At 32.8% G+C, this 19806-nt stretch overlaps 1 protein-coding gene across 1 annotated transcript in view; it reads left to right on the forward strand.

Moving 5' to 3' along the window:
• Positions 1 to 6875, forward strand: part of LOC133193932 (integrin beta pat-3-like) — a 39959-nt gene extending 33084 nt beyond the window's left edge. The window contains exons 13-19 of the mRNA XM_061329847.1: positions 4609 to 4718; positions 4956 to 5042; positions 5171 to 5309; positions 5442 to 5513; positions 5850 to 5894; positions 6262 to 6431; positions 6625 to 6875. Coding sequence (XP_061185831.1) covers positions 4609 to 4718; positions 4956 to 5042; positions 5171 to 5309; positions 5442 to 5513; positions 5850 to 5894; positions 6262 to 6431; positions 6625 to 6738 — 737 coding nt within the window. The 3' untranslated portion in view covers positions 6739 to 6875. The remainder of the gene's footprint in view (positions 1 to 4608; positions 4719 to 4955; positions 5043 to 5170; positions 5310 to 5441; positions 5514 to 5849; positions 5895 to 6261; positions 6432 to 6624) is intronic.
• Positions 6876 to 19806: the final 12931 nt, after the last annotated feature.

The following is a 19806-nucleotide window of genomic DNA, read 5'->3' on the forward strand; positions in this document are numbered from 1 at the left end:
TATGTTTTTTTAGTATTCTATATTTCGGCAAAATTATTGGGGGCACCCCCTCTCTCCCCCCCCCCCCCCCCCCCGTTCCTACGGCCATGAAATAAAGTTTTACATGATTGTTAAGTAATAAAGACAATGCAATAAATTCTGCAAAGTAATTCAAATAGTTGAGGTAATTTTTACTTAAGTGTAGACTGATTTACTAGTACTTTCATAATTATAAATATATTCTCCCATAAAATTAGAATAAATTCATGATAAAGGAAATAATTTGCCTTGATCATGTTGAACATGCAATACATTTTTGAGTCATTTAAGTTGTTAAAGACAAAATTCTCATTTGCCCAATTAAATTTGAGATACATGTACATGTACTAATTAAGTGACCTGTAAAGGTACTTGTAGATCTCTAATAAAATCTGGGAAATTAAATCAGCAGTGCTGTAGATCGAAACTCTTTAACGGTGGTGATGTTAACTGAGTCTACTATTATAGAAAAAATATTGCAAGAATTACACAGTATATCTTTTGTTACTCAATCATGGAAAGTGTAATACATATAACTATTAACTGATATGCTCATCTCTGATATAACCTGTTAATTAATCCTCCATTCATGCCAAAAGGTACAGTGTAATAAATTGATTAGAATATCATTGGCGTATAATAATATTATTACTTTCTACTACATGTAATGTGTCGGCTAGTGTGATGTCACAGATTTAACTTGAGGCACAAATAATGGGTAAGCAAGGAGGCTGATGCAGACCTAATATAACACTTGAATTTTGGCTTAATTTTTATTTCCAGTTATAGGATTATTTTTGTCATTAAACAGAAAGTTAGACTGTAAGTATGGGTACAAAAATGCGCATTGTCAAAAATTTCTTCTTTTTTTTTTTGGCATTTGCAACAAAATGAAATTAATAGATAACATTTATCATCAACTCCCCCCCCCCCCTTTTCAACCAAATTTCTATCCTTAAAAAAAAATTATGTGTAGCCTACAGCCTTTTTACATATATGGAATATACACCACAAAATATTTCCACACATCCTGCACCCAAACCCCACTTCTAACCCAATTAAAAATATTAATCTGGTCCCTTTGAATTTTTTTAGCAGTTTGTAGCCCTTAATATTCCACTTTATTTTTAAAGATATTTCAAAATTTTTGCTATATTGGGCTTGTCCAAAGCAACTTTATGTTTCATGTGCAAGAAATCTAAGAGGGATGCTGTCAGATACATAAATTTGTATGTACATATATGCATGCATGTATCCGCTGCCATAGACATCAGAGATGTGGTATCGTGGTTGGAGGGTGTGGGGTGGGGGGCTCCTCCCCTCCCCCAATTAATCTTTTACTATTAAAATTGTTCAGGAAAGGCTGGTTGGATTAGGCTGTGAAAAAAGTTTGAACCTAGAAACACCTTTCTCCCATTTCCAACCCAACCTACCCCACGTATAATAGGAAATTAGAGTTAGTATTTCAGGTAAATTATCGAATATTTAATTTATCTCCGCAAGAACGATACCACCAGCCTAATATTAAGTATATATTAATGAATAAGCACAGATTACAATTATTTTGTTCAAATAATCAATTGTTAGGAACCAGTAAGTTGTAAGAACTTGTTCCCGATCCATTTGCTTATGTCAATAAAATATGTTCAAAACAAACAAACGATCTGTTGAAACAACGCTGTTGGTAAACTACAATTCGAATTTCCTCCATGCTAATAAGTATGTACGCAAGTCTTTATCAATGAATAAATACCAGACGTTAACCGCAAGATATTAGGTGCATAATATATAGTCAATGTATCATGAATAAGTATTTTTAAAATATCATAATTTGTTATTACTTACCAAAATTTTGTCTGACTCCTATTTCTCCGAAGGTCGTAAAGGATACCGAGGATTTCCGAAAATTTTCGGAAGGCATTGCGCACGAAAACTTTGAAGTTGATGAACACGAAACTCTAAAGCTCATTTTCTCGTAAAAAGTTTTATTCTATTTAGCAAATTGTACATACCCAAAATTAGTGGGAGATCAATATCTAAAACTAAATACTAGGAGAAATAAGACATATATAGCAGATCTTACTTAATTTTGCAAGTTTTAGCTGGTCTACATAATGACGATATATAATAATACCAATATATACGTTGCTTGAAATTTAAATTTAAAAATTTCTATAATCATAAATTTTTGGCATATTTTTGGTATTTAAGGGACAAAAATATACTAAGCTAAAATTAACTATTGTCAATTTAATATTAAAAAGTCATTAATTTTCTGTCCAGAGAGGGTCAAAATGTTAAGGCGACCGGTTTTGGTCTACTTATTCTACGAGGCTACTTAATGCCAATATATAAATATGAGCGGTCTCCTAAATGGCACAACCATATATATATATATATATATATATATATATATATATATATATATATATATATATATATATATATATATATATATATATATATATATATAATCATTACCTAAATATGCAATATATACATCTTCGATGTAAATAAAATCCAAACCAAATACGGAAGGGGAAGTCTCACTATGGTCATTTAGGGCGGAAGGCTCACTACATAGTCATTATCCCCCCCCCCCCCCCCGAGGGGAAGTCTCACTATATAGCCAGACTTCTGTGGGGAGGACTCACTATGAGGGAAGTTTCACTGTATGACACCGGTAGCGGGGGGGAGGGGGGGGGGGCTGGCCACCAAACATTTTCTAGCCAAAACTTTTTTTACTACTGAAAATGTTCAATGAAAGTCTGGTTGTCCCCCCTCCCACTTTTTGTTGCAGTTTAGTCAAATAAGGGCCATGTACGTACTGATGTATGAGTAAAATTGGTACTGAAAGAAGTTGGACCCCCCTCCCCCCAATAGAATTTTCAAGTTTGAAGATTTTTTCTCTTTTTTGTTTTTGTTTTTTTTTTTTTGTTTGTTTTTGTTTTTTTTTTTCTTTTTTTGCTTGTCAAGATTTTTAGGTTTAAGTTTTTTTTTTCTCTGGCTGCCCCTTTCAAAAACATTGCTACGTCTCTAAGTTTTATCTGTACTCGCTGTATAAAATGTCAATATTTATATTCATATATTTTGAAAAGCTCAATATTTTAGATTATTTTTGGCGATTTTTGATTTCTAATTTGTTAAGATGGGTAGGCAATATCAAGCCGACATTTTACGTATTTTTTGCCAAACGAGACATTGACAAAATAATTTTTTGAGTTATTCTGATGTCAAACACTGTGTGCTTACTAGAGATATTCATTTCTTTATTGAAAAGTGCTATTTCTATACAAAAAATTAATACATATTTTCATGAAAACCGGGGGAAGTTTCTAGTATGCCCCGGTCTAGCCTGGTTCCGGCCACGCCTACCCATGACGTTCCGCACTACTTTGCCGAAACCAGAGATTAGCCCCGGTCCCCAGAATCACGCTACTGCGCATGAACAGTTATTATCCTGAAATAAAGAAATGTCAGTTCAGTGGAAGAATATATAAAGGTCCTGAAAAACAACTCAATTTATAGGGGTATACTAGTAATTATCAAAAATTTAATATTTTTATATCAATAAAACTTAAATTCAATCATCCAACAAATAACTTGAATAGAGTTATATTTTTCAGGTGACAGAAAATACACAAATATTTTGGAGTTTCATCATTGGTCCGGTTTTAATGACCCAGATTTTCTTAAAACGTGTTATTTAAAGCAACAAAAGCACATTTGAAAGAAGAAATGCTTATAAATAGTTAAAATATTAATAATGTTTAACATCAGAATCATTTGTAAATTTATTAGCTTTTTGTCAAAAAAAAAAAAAAAAAAAAAAAAAAAAAACCACTAAAAATGTCAGCTTGATACTGCCTTCCCATTTTACCAACTTGGAAATTAAATATCTTCGAGAAAATCTATAATATTTAGCATTTCGGTGCAATTTTACCGCGTATACAAATAAACATATAACTAACAGAACTTGAAAATGTAGGTTCGATTGATAAAGTATTCAGGCAGAAAATTGAAAAATCGGCTAGAATAACCTCGGCCCGGGTTTGCGTACCTAATTTTACCAACACTCGCAGCGAACACCCTGCCACCTAGCGTTATAATGCCGCATTAAATTCACACTACTTGTATTCGTCTGCGTTGAATGCGCTTAATGGTTTGCATGACTGAATTTACATTTGTAATAGAGATGATCATGATTATTTATTAAAGAAACCGTATCAATTTAAAAGAAAAAAGAACGTATTTAGAAGAATAAAGCAACATAGAAGTAAGGACAAAATGAAGAATGAAAAAAGTTCAAAGTGAAATGTAATAAAGACGAATATGAAAACAATAAAGTGACATATAGTTACAATAATAACAAAGAATAAAGAAGTAGGCAGAATAAGAATAAAAGCAAGATGAATAGACTTTTGGCGGTAATTCCCTTCCATAGTGGAGACTCTTTCTCAATTCAGGCATAAAAAATTCAATGACCCCCCCCCCCCCCGAAAATTTAAAGCACAATTGCATATGAATATATCTTCTCAAAATTTACCTGATAAACTAAGAAGACTTCATGACTTTTTTCATATATTTTAGGAAATGAAAGAGGACAATGTTCCTGTGGAAAATGTGTTTGTGACGTGAAATATACTGGAGAAGCTTGTGAATGTCCGGTGTCTACGGAAGCTTGCAGAGACAATAATGGGGTGGGTACAAAACGTGTCAATACACAAACTGACAAGTATGTAAACCTAGAGGCTTCAAATGTGTAATAGCTCAAATGTTTTACAGTATTGTATACATACAGTCATATCGAACATCCTATTTTTTACTTAGCTTATCAATGCAAAAAATGAATAGAAAATATATTTTTTTCAAAGGAACATTTCATGTGTATCCTCAGATATTCTTTAAAAAAATCATATTTGTATTATTTGTAACAGACTCTTTGCTCCGATAACGGAGTTTGTGAATGTGGAAAGTGTCGGTGTGACATCAAATACAGTGGGGCGATTTGTGACCGATGTCAGGTAAAAATTCCTTAGCAGCACTCTAAAATGATTTGTAAGAATTTCAACAAAAACATTCTGATGCCTGAAGGCATGATTATTAATACCAATTTAACTTGATTTGAATTAGTTTAAATTTTTGTTATCAGCACTGTCCAGGAACATGTGAGAACAACAAAAATTGTGTAGAGTGCATTGGATTCAACCAGGGTCTCTTCAATGAAACTATATGTATCCAAAGATGCAAAAATGTCGAAGCTGTGTCTATTTTACAGGAAACTGATACATGTAAGTGTCATCTCATATCTGTAAACATCTTCATTCTTGTACATAATTTAATGCTTATAATATTCCTGGCAAAACTGAAAACAAAAAAAGATAAGCATGTTTGTTTGATTAAATAATGATTTATGTTTTAAGCTGACAATGAGACATCACTCACACCCTGCGTTATACAAGACAAGTATGGTTGTATTATCAGCTTCAACGTTTGTAAGTTAAACATTTAATATTTACAAACTTTGTTTTCTTGAAGCTATTCAATATCCTGCATTACCTTGTGTTTGTATATAAAGATACCTTAAGGAGAATTAAACCTCTTAAAAAAAAAAAACTCTCCAAAAAGGTTAACCAATAAATCAGTCAATAAATAAATAAACGAAAGACTTAATTTATTTTTCTTTTTTCCTTTAATATTTAAAATAAAATTTATTTAAGCTCTCAGATCTTGAGCTCGTAACATCTGTGTTGATTTATGCAAATCCTTTGTTATATAAAAGCTGGTAACAAATGCAATTTTACAGCGAGGATTCATGTATTTTATTTAAGATAATTCACCAGATAGACAATTTATACAAGTAAAGTCTTCAAAACGTAAGTATTTGTGTCAAATATGATAAATAGAAAACGATAAACAAGAAAAAGGACACAAAAAGCACTTGACATTTGAATAAATATATTTTTTTAAATATGCTTGGTAAAATAATGAATCATAAATACATGTAAGCTTTGATATATCAAGTTTTAGATGTATGTGCTTTTTGTCTTCTTTTACTTGCAATTCAGATTAATGAAAACAATTGTTTGGCTATTATACAGTGTATATATTGTGACTGGCTACTGAACATATTGAATAAGAACAGATTGAGAAGAAATGACTTACGATTGTATTTCAATCAAGTGAAGTGGTTACGTACATAAAAAAATAATACATCTCAACACGTGCTTTACCTATCTTTAGGTTGTCCTTTGGGGCCACCCAACCCTGTCACAATAGGAGCCAGTGTTTCCGGTGCCATCTTTCTCGTTGGGTTGAGTTTGATCCTGATTTGGAAGCTTCTGACTATGGTATATGATAAACTGGAGTATGCCAAATTTGAATCAGAAATTCAAAACCCAATATGGGAGAAGGTACATGAATGTGACAGCCTCATGATTTTTATTTGGATAAATTAATTCAAGTTGGCGCGATGTTAAGATAAAGAAAATGACATGAATAACTGTAAAGTGTATTTATTATTTTTTTTCTGAATAGCAATACAAATTATTGCTGAGATCATGTTAATGTAAAATGTAAGCTGTTTTTTGGTTATTTATCATTTAGTCTGACAATCCTATCTACAAGGAGTGTGTTACAACGGTACAGAATCCCGTGCATGAAGCAAACTTAATCCATGGAAATGAACCTAATCCTAAAGAGGAATACCTGATTGGATGATTGACTTTTTTCGACAAAGGAAAGCAACAACTAAACAAATACAAGCTATCAATTAATCAGTAGGCGACAATATACACTTATGAGTAAACTGAGTAAATCTACTTCGATGAGTAAAAATACGGTTTGCTTCTTAACAATTAATATTTTTTAATTTTTATAGGAATTTCTAATATGTTATTTTTATTGAGGATTTAGTATTGTTTAAATGGACTTTGAGCTTGAATACTGTTCGTTATTTAATTCAAATAATTGATTAATGTTAAGTAACTGAGAATGGACCAAAAGAATTTTAACAATAACTTATGACTATGAAGAAAGAATCACATTTATTATAAAGAAAACTTTGAAAGAAAAAAAATATTTATTCAAAAATCACATCGCACTAACTATACGCTTAATTAGACATCTCGCTTGTTGTTCATAGACTTTTATATGAAATTGTTATATGCTTATATCTTCTGTTGATAACTGAAAAACATGGGTATAGTATCAGTTTATATACATAAAATAACAATCATTAATGATCTTTTCCCGAAACTTAATTTTGTGCATCATTAAACTGGGAACTCTTTTGTTAATTCTCGCTCTTTCTCTTTCTCTCTCTCTCTCTCTTGGAATCAAATTTGATTTTTCTGGGATCAACTTTCGAAACTTAAAATGGTTCAAATATCTTTTGCAAAACGATCTTTAATTTTGACTGCAGTCATTTTCGAAGTGGTCAATTGCTCCGAAAATAACGTCATATTCCCGTATATTTAGTATAGTTGGGAGTTGTATTTATGTCCACAGTAGAAACTCATGTTATCAAGGTTTCCTAAAAAGATTTTATAAAAAAAATTTGCATAGATATAAAATTGGACCCTAAAAATGGTACTGTAAATCATCAATTCCATATTTCACTAAATGACAGGTAATAAGCACAGTTTATGATCGGTTGTTATATAAAACACTTATAGAAAATTTTTATTGACATGGTAAAGCTGGACTTTCGGTCTATTATAATACATCTCTTCACTAAATTAAACAAAACATATTCTGTATAAAACTAAAAAGGTAATGATGCCACTTTCTATAAATGTATCGTGAGTAACAGGACTCTTACAGTTTAACATATAAAAGATACCATAAAACATACAAACGTCTTCTTCTGTACGTTTTCCTTTGACAAACAAGCATCTATAACAAGAAATCCAATCCACTTGCATAAATACTTGACAATTCGAATCCTTATAACTTTCAATGCATACAGAAGTAGATGTGAATATAAATTAACGCATTTATTCAACCAGATGTATCAACATATGTAATTCTAATTTTATGTTAAAAAGCACTTGTCTGCAATGTTCGCCGTTTGAATAGGTTTAAAGTTGATTATTAGTCGATTGAATATGTGCATCCTCCATTTTTAGCCCACCTCAACGAAGTTGGGGGAGCTAATGTAATACCCCCAGCGTCGGCGTTGGTGTCGGCATCCCAATTTAAAGTTTTTGGTGCAGTTTTCTTTTCAAGTACTTATATGCCCTATATCAATCAGAGATGCATGGAGGATGCTTCTAGTGTGTTTCATTGTATCAGTCAAGGTTTAAGAGCTGCAATTTCAGTTAAAGAATGACCAGGTTCATGTTTTTGGAGCAGGTCTCATTTCCTGGTAACTATAGGCGATATTGACAAAACTTGCATGGATGATACATCTAAGCATGCACACTACTGAACTTTCTTCGGATGCTGGATCTGACCTACATTTTCCGGATGAGTGACAAGGTTAAAGTTTTTGGAGCAGATTTCATTTCCAAGTAACTTTATGTCCTATGTTTTGTTTTTTTTTAATTTGTGCAATGCTTCAAACTTTTATTAATTATTGCATGATCATTAAAATGATTGGACTATCATGAGATATTGATATGTTATTAAATGTTTTTAAAGCACGCGTGTCTGCTATCATATCTAACACATCTGTTATAGCCTAGAGCCCTAACATGTGTCTAGATCCAGTTTGTATTTGCTTATTTCTAAAAAGTTAACAAACCATTGTGTAGTTCACAATCTTTTCTTCCTTTTCAAGATGTTCTTATCAAGAAATATTGCAAATGAATATTAAATAATACAGTCTGATTTTAAAATAAACCGAGCTGTAGAAACTCAGTACAAACATTGTTCTCAAGGCAAAGCACAATTGATAACGCAAAACAACTTTGAATACAAATGACACATAATTTGACTAGTTTTAAATACGAAAAGCATATATTAACGTGTGTATGCTAATGATAAAATTTTGACCATTTAACCTGCCTTTTGTGCTCTTTGTAAAATACAGTGAATACTGTCCAATCCGGCACCTGTCCAATCCGTCTCATTATGAATTCAGGCCTTTATTTTCATTCCCATATTACTATTTTCCATTTTTGCTACTATACAATCCGACATACTGTCTATTCAGACAGAAAATTTTTCTCCCAATGCATTTAGAATTAGATAGATCTCACTGTATTAATTATAAAGATAGGTTACCAGTTCTTATAATATGTCTGAATATTTTTATTCATTTTTTTTTAAAATTCAAAGGAAATAAATAATAACATGATTGCTATCAAGACATAAATCGAAGGGGTTGACAACTTCAATACGTTTGACTGTATGTACATTTAGAAGGAATAAATAATACATTTCATTCATAATACATAATTGTGTTCTTAACCTTTTCTTGTCTTACTATGATTGTGATATGCATTTATAATTTATGATTCTAAATTCTGACAAATGCTCAACTTTGGAGATCATGGTAGTGTTCTCTTTGCCTTCAAAAGGTCATGATTTCAACCCCAACCTGGGTCACATTATAGACTTATAAAGTCGGTAGTAGCTGTTCTATTGCCTAGCGTTAAGTTTAGTCTGTCTGACATGTTTCATTCCATTTATTTGGTCATTGCTTTTATACTAAATTTGATCTACGGAGTACTCTGGTCATTATTAGTCATCTTCACCTTTTACATTGTATAAGTCGTTTCTTTTTAGGAAAAAAGACTTTATTTGGAGAATAGGTGTTGTGATAGGTGCTAGCAAGGTAAGGGAAATCTTTGACATTGGCCAAATTTTGTGGTGTAAACTAAAATTAGGCAAATTTTCAATATATGTATTTAAAGGTGATGACTACTTCAAAAAGAAGTACAGTATTATTAACGTTCAAAACAATCTATAAAACAATCTGCATTGCAATCTATAAAGAAATTCCTCTCCTTGTCCGTTTACTTTTCTAAATCGCTTGTTTGCGTTTTCAACCTATATCTATGGAAAATGATTTTTATTTTAAAACTTGTAGTTTTTACTTCTTAGATTTACTAAGACATTGAAACTAAACTGTTATTGACAACTGTTTTTGTCAAATCTAGTTCTGGTATTCTTCAATTGACTTTTTTATTATATTTTTAGTCATTTTAAAATATCTCTACAATGTAAGCTAGGAAATGATATTTGAAGAAATGTTGTGATGGGCAACATGAAACAAAAGTTGGAAATGTAATCATCATGGTAAAATTAATGACATACAATTCGGCAAAATGAATATTGAAATTTATCAAATTACATGGAAAGGAATAATTAAGAAACTTTGATTTTTAATTGTAAATTAAAGCTTCTTTCATATTTCAGTTAAATCATTTTGGTATTTTAATTAGATCAATAAGAATCCAATTGTGTTTTTGAAGTATAAACTTGCTTTGAAAATATGCATATTTTAAGGATTCATCTACGAAAGTGGAGTATCATTGTGTAAGCTGTTGTATGTATTATATTATATGCATTCTATTTTCTGGGACCATCATACATTAAATTTTAGTAATTCCTTTTGAATTTTTAAAATGACTTCATCATGAACGTTAAATTATCTGACATTATCACGAAGTCAAGTTAATGAGTTCAATATGACACGCAGAAAGGATATGTTTTAAATGAATGACGAATTAGTAGCATGCCAGCAACTTTCAATCGTTGAGAGTCATGCTAATTTTAAAACTGAGAGAATAAAAGTAAAATCACGAATTACTCCTGATCACCAAATTCTCGAAACAACTTATTTTTGCGAGATGGTCTTTTGGTATTTTTAAGCAAGACATAATTTTCATGAGTTTTGGATATTGTTCTATATATTCATAATACTAGGAATATGCGCGAGAATGAAATTTTCGCGAACAGGCAGTCTCGCGTAATTACGCTAAAATAATTTATTATATTCTCGCGAATAAAAAGTGATTTACAGTTTACCTTTCTTGAGAAAAATCAAAAGAAATTAAATATATCTTGAATATCATTGATTTGCAATCGGAAAATAGGGCAAACATAGTTTGCTTTAGTAATCGACAGGTTAATATGAAAATCAATATTTCATTTTTGCATTTTTTTTTCACAAGAAAATAAGAATCTTTGAGTATTCTTACATGTAGTTTAAACTCATTGTATGAATATGCATTAAATTTTTGATTAAACTAAGAATGTACTAAGCCATTGCATTTGTGATTATGATGAAATTTTTCAAAATTGCATCCCCAGATCCAAAGGCAGTTTTTACTCGTTTTTATATCATTCTTAAGGTTAAAAAAATCATACTTCACCTAAAATGAAGTAAATGAGTCCATCGCAATAAAAGGTATCCTTATACGGAGAACGGGTATATAATTATAATAATAAAAGATTGTTTTCATAATGAGACGATGAGTTCGTTGAATGAGGATATGTTTCATTCTACCGCAATCACGTGGCTGTTAAAGTCGTGTTAATTGATATATAAACTTGTTTATTTTTCAATAAGCAGTGAAAATTAAAAGCAAACACATATACATTTTCTAGGATTTCTAAACAAAAATGTACCCAGTTTTAATTTAGGATTTAACATGAATATTTTGGGAAAAAATATAGAACAAGCAATGCAGATAGAAGTTTGCTTCTTTAAGATGGTCTATGAAATATATGTTGTTAAATAATTTATCATAGCATATTGCTAAACAATAAAGAGCTTTCTTTCTTTTTGTTTGTTTGTTGTTGTTTAAATTCCCTCTCGTGATTTTTTCACTCATATGGACACGCCACCACTTGCCGGGGTAGGGCTGCAAATTTAGACTTACTTTGCATTCAGGGCCATTGAGTAGTGAGGAATTTTTTTTCATGCTAGCACCTACTGCGATATGGGACCTCGGTCTATACGGTCTCATCCGAAGGCTGATCTCCAAATCCTGCCGTGGAATTCGAACCCGCGACGTAAGGATCAACTTCTGTGACGGTACATATTGTCGTTTTGCACATATTGTCGTTGGCGTCAATATATACCTACCCTCACTGCACATGTTGTCGTCCATTGGTACATATTGTCGCCGGCGACAATATGTACAGAGATGAGCCTTATTTTCCTCCTGCATAATGGACGACAAAATGTGCAGTCAAGCACAAGCACATATTGTCGTCGTCAACAATATGTACAGTCAAGGTCGGCATATATTGTCGTCGATCGATATATTGTTTTGACGAATATTTACTTGAGAAAAGAAAGAGAGATTAACAAACATACACACACGCACGGAGGAGGGAGAGAGACAGCATTACTCGCAATACTGTAGGGAGAAAACTTTTTTAGTCAGAAAATTGTGTCAGGATTGATGTATATCACTATGGTATGTCAAGATACCGTAAATCTTGAGATATCTGATAAATCAGCCTATTCTATTTTCTTGTAATATATACTTGGAGATTGAATACATGTATTGAGGTTTTTTTTGTTCAATAGTAATGATTATTTGGAAATTATTTTTTTGCATTATTCTTATATACGATCATGTGCCTATAATTGGTGTTAGGGTTGGCATTTTTAGATCATCTGAACTGGAAGTTCAGATGAACGTTTCTGATCACATTTTGTCTGACTGTTCCTTTTTCTGTAAAGTTTTCACAATTTCAGCTTCTGGGTCAAATTCAACCAGGCCCGCAAAACGCTGGATGGGGAGAGCGCAGGGGGTCCGCCGCCCCCACTTTTTTATGGGGATACTATTTTGCTATAGTTTGTTTGTTTGTTTGTATATTGTTTAACGTCCCTCTTGAGAATTTTTCACTCATATGGAGACGCCACCACTTGCCGGTGGAGAGCTGCAAATTTTGTCCTATACTCGGCACTTACGGCCATTGAGCAGTGAGGGATCTTTTTCGTGCCAGCACCTACTGCGACACGGGACCTCAGTTTATATGGTCTCATCCGAAGGACCGGTCTCCACGTCCCACAGTGGGATTCGAACCGGCGATGTAAGGATCCACTCCTTACTTTGCGACTCTAGAGCAGACGCTCTACCATAGTAAATTTTCCTTTAAATGCTTTTTGTCCCCCATCCCCCCCCCTTCTTTTTGATGTTTTAAGGTCGAGCACTGGCAAATTTCAGGAATCGGACAGTAAATTACCTTTTTTTTGCTTGTCAGATAATTTTGGGAGATTGCCCTTCACCCTCCTTTGATCAGTTTTAGTTTTTTTTTTTTTTTTTGCTTGTCAGATTTTTTTGGGAAGTTGCCCCTCCCCCCAATTTTGAAACCGTTGCTTAGGGTCAGTCAACCAAACTTGCCACAAAGCATCCGTGGATAAAGATTATTCAAGTTTCAAATAAAGGGCCATGTCCTCTTTCAAGGGAATTAGTTAAGAATTAGGGAAAATTTAGTGACTTCTTTTAAAAATATTTTCAAGAACCACTGTGTCAGAAAAGTTGAAAGTTGTGTGAAAGCTTCATTATGAAGTGTAGATTCGGTTTTAATCAGATCATGCCCCTCGGGGTAATGGTGTGGCAACAATAGGTGATCAAAGTTTTTCATAAAATATTTAGAAAAAAATTCTTTCAAAATCTTTTTTTCAAGAACTACTGGGTCAGAAGAGATAATACTTATGTGAAAGTTTCATTACATAGAGTACGCTCAATTTTGAGGTGCTGGCACGAAAAAGATTCCTCACAGCTCAATGACCCTGAGTGCCAAGTATAGGTCTAAATTATCATTCTACACAATATATCAAAAAATATTGAGCTGGAGCAGACCTGCGCTCGGTGACTTTTACTCAAAACATCGACGTAATATACACCTTTTTCTGTAGAAATCATGAAAATTTTGAATTTACATTATTTTCCTGACGTCATATCAAACATATGGCCTTGGCCTATGAAAATATTCAGTGCTTTGAAGTCTGCAGATATCCCCCTGTTCTAGAACATAATCATATATTTCTCCGTCAAAGTTTGATTTTGGGGGCAAATATTGGTCATTACCGAATATAGTCCTTTGCATACATACAAATGAAAAATTCTCGTGATGGACATTACAGCAGAAAAACAAACAAAAACAAAATCAATTTTGTTCAAATCATAACCCCAGGGGTAGGGTTTGGCCACAATGGATAATCAAAGTTTTACATAGGAATATATACAGAAAATCTTTAAAAATCTTTTGAAAAACCAGATAGATGTAGCACCAGCACCCGCCCCCCCCCCCCCCCCTTCCACCGCACACCGCGGTTTGATTTTTTTTTTCCTTCGGTAAATTCTGTTTATTTAACTTGCATATACTCTCAATTTAGTCCACAGATAAAATTTTATAATTAAATAATTTACATTACATTTGCAGTAATACACCTTTGCATACAAGTGATTTTTTTTTGTCACAAAAAAAATCTGAACCGCACCCCCCCCCTCCCCTCCGTTCTAAAATTTCTGGATCCACCACTGAGGAAAAGCAGAGAAGTAGGCCCGTGATGAGTAATGTTTATATGGAAGCATCCTCAGGTAGCGCAGATTCAAGTATCTTCAAATCAAACCGGGACTAGGGCGGGGCCACAATGGACGATCAAGTTTTACATAGGAATATATGGGAAAATTCTTTAAAAATTATCTTCTAAAACAACAAAACAATGATTAGTCATGTTTACGAGTGGTTATCAAAAAGTTCGTGGACTAGCGCCATAAAATTAAAACCGCTTTACGTACATCAATGAATTTTAATACATTTAGTTAGCATCATCTTTTCTATCGATAGAATAAAGCATAAGTCATAAGTTTTATTTTTAGTCCCCTACCGGTGAAACCGGAGGGGACTATAGGTTTCCTCTGAGTCTGTCCGTCCGTCTGTCTGTCCGTCTGTCTGTCTGTCCCTCTGTCTGTCTGTCTGTCCCTCTGTCTGTCTGTCAGTCTGTCCCCCTTGGTTTTCCGCACTTTTCTTCTAAACGCTTGCAGATATTGATATGATTTTTGGTATATGAGTGTATCTTGATGAGTTACAGATCAAGTTTGCATTTCATTCTGCTTCATTGATTTTTGACGGAATTTATGGCATTTTCAATTTTTAATGGGAACCAGATTACACTTGCCGGTAGGGGACTAGTATTGCTAATGCAATACTCTCAGAATGCTTGTTTAATAAATTGTTATTGTTTTTGTAAGCAATGGTATGTCCAAGCGGCGCAACCTCAAATATGACATTTTTTCTACCTGAGTGTAACTGAGAAAAACTCTTTTGATATGAGCATTTGTCGTCAAAAAATCCGATTAATACAGGCATGTGGTAAAATACAATTGTTCCGTAAAATTTGCAATTTTTACCCCATTCTGTAAATTCTATGAAATTTTATCGTAAATTTATATGGAGTGTACAAACAATTAAGGGGTCAAAAATGACGTCAAAAAGGGAGAGGGCTTTCTGTTTCCGAATTCTTTAAAGTTTCGCAGCTGGAAAAAAGTGGTATAGACCTAGGGAATGTTTAAACGGGCGACAGAAAAATAAAACACATCCAGAGTACTCGTTTTAAATAGCCAAAAAGATTCAGAGAGATGAAAGATGCACAGTTAAAGTCAATTTGTAGTGAGGGTGTCAAAAATCAGTCACGTCGAAAAGTGACGTTGATCATGTGTGATAAAAATTGAACTCCATCAAACTAAGTATTCTGGTATAATCAAGTGAGGATCTTTCCTTATGTATAGATACATTTACAATATTATATGCATTGAAAGCAGCTGTTCATGACATTGTAAAGTCACATAAACAAGACGGACTTAAGTCCTTACTTAACTCCAGGTAATCACATCAAGATAAGTGTATATGGTAGACGGAGTTGACAATGAGAAACAATGACGTTGTCGGACGTCATGAAACTAAACGGCAACAGCGCCGGGTGATCATATAATGTCTTTTTTATTTTAGAATAATTTGGCAAATTATCAATGTATCAAATTAAAATTTTCAACATTTCTTAAACTTTTGTTGATTTATGTTTTTCATAAATTTTGTAAGCACAGACTACATAGTATTAATTTTATCGCATCAGTCCACGAACTTTTTGATAACCCCTCGTATATGGAGCATTGCAGTGCATAGTCATACGACATGTTCTGATGGATGACAATATGCGCAGTGAGGGTAGGTACACATTGTCGCCGACGACAATATGAACAGGACGACGAAATGTACCGTCACAATCACGCTGCATGAAATAGCACACGAGACACGTCAGTGTGATTCACACACCAATTACATTCACAAAACTACCAAAAAAAAAAAAACAACAAAAGAAATCTTTAAGCAACAATATCTGTGGGGCGACAATATGTACAGTGAGGGTGAGACACATTATGTCGCCAGCGACAATATGTACATGTGCAACTTTTCAGTCGGCGACAATATGTACTGATGGACGACAATATGTGCAATTAGGTTAGGTACATATTGTCGCCGACGACAATATGAACAAAACGACAATATGTACCGTCACAACTCCCTACACCGCGACTCCAGAGCAAACCCTCTAACCACAGCGCCACGCGGGTGACTCGTTTTCTTTGTTAATGTGGGATATAACTGTTGTACTACTGCAGACAAAAGACATAATACGGTTACACAATAGTTTCAAGCGTTTATCCCGTATTAACAAAGAAAAGAAAGATATTTTATTGTTTATATCTATGTATGTATAACTACTCGTATAAAGTATATTTAAGTACGCATAAAGTATTGTTATTGACTTATTCGTCATTGTGTGTTTCATTGAAAAGCACAAATTCATACAGATGGCATGGAATAACCAGTTTTATCTAGTTTATCGGTGTTAACGAATTGATAAATTGAAGTGATTTTCATAAGAAATAAGGAGAAAAATATTCGGTGGATGTAAATGAATTTTATTCAATTAAGTTGTTGAAAACTTCAATAAATAGTAAATGAGTAGATTAATTGATAAACAAAATTACGGGCATAATAAAAAATCGAAAGTTAATAAAACGGTATATACAGACCCTGAAACGTGCTACTACCCCACACGCACGCTACACGGTTTACACAAAACGCTTTGGATGAAAGGCTGCACGGTTTTCACGAAAGCCTGCACGAAACGCTTTGTACACGATTCTCGTACGCTTTGGCCTCGATCTGGATTTTCTATTCGGAATCTCTCGAACTTTATTTAAATTATTACGGATTAATCAAAGATTAGTTAAGAATTGAAGTCATTCAAATTAAGTTAAGATTAGAACTCGCTACACCAGTACTATATTAACAGATAAAATATTCAATGTCAAGTTGTAATTAATTAATAGTTATTGAGTATGTGACCCGCCCGATGAAATGCCTATCATGGTCTATGTAGAAACCTTTTTCACTAGTCTCTAAATTACAAACTGAAAAAAAAATATATTTGTAATTCATAATCTTTTACAGCATTCAATGTTTTAACAATTATAGTTTGATATTAAAAAGCCGTTTTATTACTGACAAATAAACCCAGTTATTGATTTGGAAAAATAAATTAAATTGCGTATGATTTATGTACATGTAAACGCATTGATTTTCTTCTCTTCTTTGTCCCCCGCTTTCACTGAAAGTAGGGGATATTAATTTGGGTCTGTCTGTCCGTCCGTCCGTGCGTCCGTCCGTCTGTATTTCTGTCTGTCTATAACACTTTCGTTTCCGCACAATATCTCGAGAACCCTTTGAGCTTTCGCAATGAAATCATAGCAACTCCCTATGGACTAAAGAAGAATCCTATTTATTTTGAGGTCAAAAGGTCAAGGTCATAAATTCATAAATTCTGTCTGTTTTAACACTTTCGTTTCCGCGCGATATCTCGCGAATTCTTTGAGCTTTTGCAATGAAATTTTACATAACAACTCCCTGTGGCCTAAGGAAGACCCCTATTGATTTTGAGGTCAAAAGGTCAAAGTTCAAGGTCGTTAATTCATAAATTCCGTCTGTGTGTAACACTTTAGTTTCCAGGCGATATCTCAAAACGCTTTTGAGCTTTTGCAATGAAATTTTATACCATAACTCCCTATGGCCTCTCTTGCCCCTCTCAAAGTGTCCCACCCCGTTTTTTTAAAATTTATTTATTGTATTAAAAGTCGCTTGGCACTATTTTTAGCACAGGGGCATGTGGAGAGTTATTACGGTTGTCTGCGGACTTTATATTCTAAGACAACATTTATTGTGTAAAATTTTGACAATATCAAACGTGAAATATAAATATTATATGTGACTTAATATTTGCATTTTAATTTGCTCTATGATTAAGTGCCTCCGTGGTCTAGTGGTATGTTGCTAGCTTGGCAAGCGAGAGGTCCGGGTTCAATCTTCGGACGATTCTTTTTTTTTTTTTTTAATGTTTTTTTTTTTTTTTTTTTTTTTTTTTTTTTTTTTTTTGATTTACTAATTGATACTATTCAACATGTGAAATGAAAAAGTTATGATGTCTGGCGTGTACAAACTCATAAAATCAATATTACAGTGTGATAAATATTCTGTATATAGTATTTTAAAGAAATCTTTTATACGAGTACACAAAGAAAAAGCAATCAAATCTTTATATCCATATTGGCTTTTTTTTTAATTTGCTACAATATACATGTATACATTTAATAATTCTACAAATACAGGGGGCAGTGTGACCCCGCTCCCCCGAACTGCGCATGCTCTTCTTTTTCCCTAAGCGGGGGACACAAATTCTCTGAATTAGCTTGATAAATTATAAGTTGATTTATTCATTTTTTGATTAAGTAAATAAATACTTTGATTTCATTAAATTAGGTTCTGTTTATAATTTGCAAAGGTAATATGAATACTGCATCAAACAAGGACATTGTGCAGGAAAAGGGGGGGGGGGGGTAGATTACCGAGATCTTACTTCTGTACATGGTTAAATATAACGGGAACTTTTTTCAGTAAGTATACCATTTGGGAAAAAATTATTATAGAAACAAAGGCCCGTTCTATGAAAAAAAAGATATCCATGTTTCCAGCCAGACCAGATACATGTTATTCAGTTATTCATTAAATGCATTTTATTCAGAATGGTAAATATATATATATATATATATATATATATATATATATATATATATATATATATATATATATATATATATATATATATATATATATATATATATATATATATATATATATAATGTAAATATATATAAATATAAATATATATAAATATATATATCGTTTAATTACAGAGTTAAACTTTGATTTATCTTTAAAATTTAATATGGCAGAGAAGCCGGGGGATAGGTATTGTAATTCTTTAGTTCTCTTTTGAGGCATTGTGATTATCAAATAAAATTAATATACCCACCACGTTGTAAAATCCTTGATTCAAACCCTGTCTAGACCAAGTTTTCAGTTCCCGGCACATGGAGCCCATGATCGCTGTTGTAAATGACCTTGATCACAGTTGTAAGAAGAGTTTCGGAAGTGTAAAGAAGATTCCAATATATTTTTAAGGGGTGCATCGGGGGCACCCCGAAAAACATTATTTTCTTTAAAAAAGAAATATTTATAAAAACTTGCTAACAATAAAAACTCAAAAATTATGTTTTCATTTGACCCCCCCCCACCCCACCCCACTCCCCCGGGAAATATTTAACCCTGTATTTGCCGATGCATGTGAATTATGTTTCATTTATAAAACAATTATTAATGAACCAATTTTATGCATAAAAAGACTATAAATGACTCATCGTTTCAAATTTATTTGTATCACAATCTTGTAATATAGGAAAATTATGTTCGTTT

The sequence above is a fragment of the Saccostrea echinata genome, unplaced genomic scaffold (genome assembly GCF_033153115.1).
Source record: "Saccostrea echinata isolate AGI-Se365-2 ecotype Australia unplaced genomic scaffold, CSIRO_AGI_Sech_v1 ptg000028l, whole genome shotgun sequence".
Taxonomy (NCBI): domain Eukaryota; kingdom Metazoa; phylum Mollusca; class Bivalvia; order Ostreida; family Ostreidae; genus Saccostrea; species Saccostrea echinata.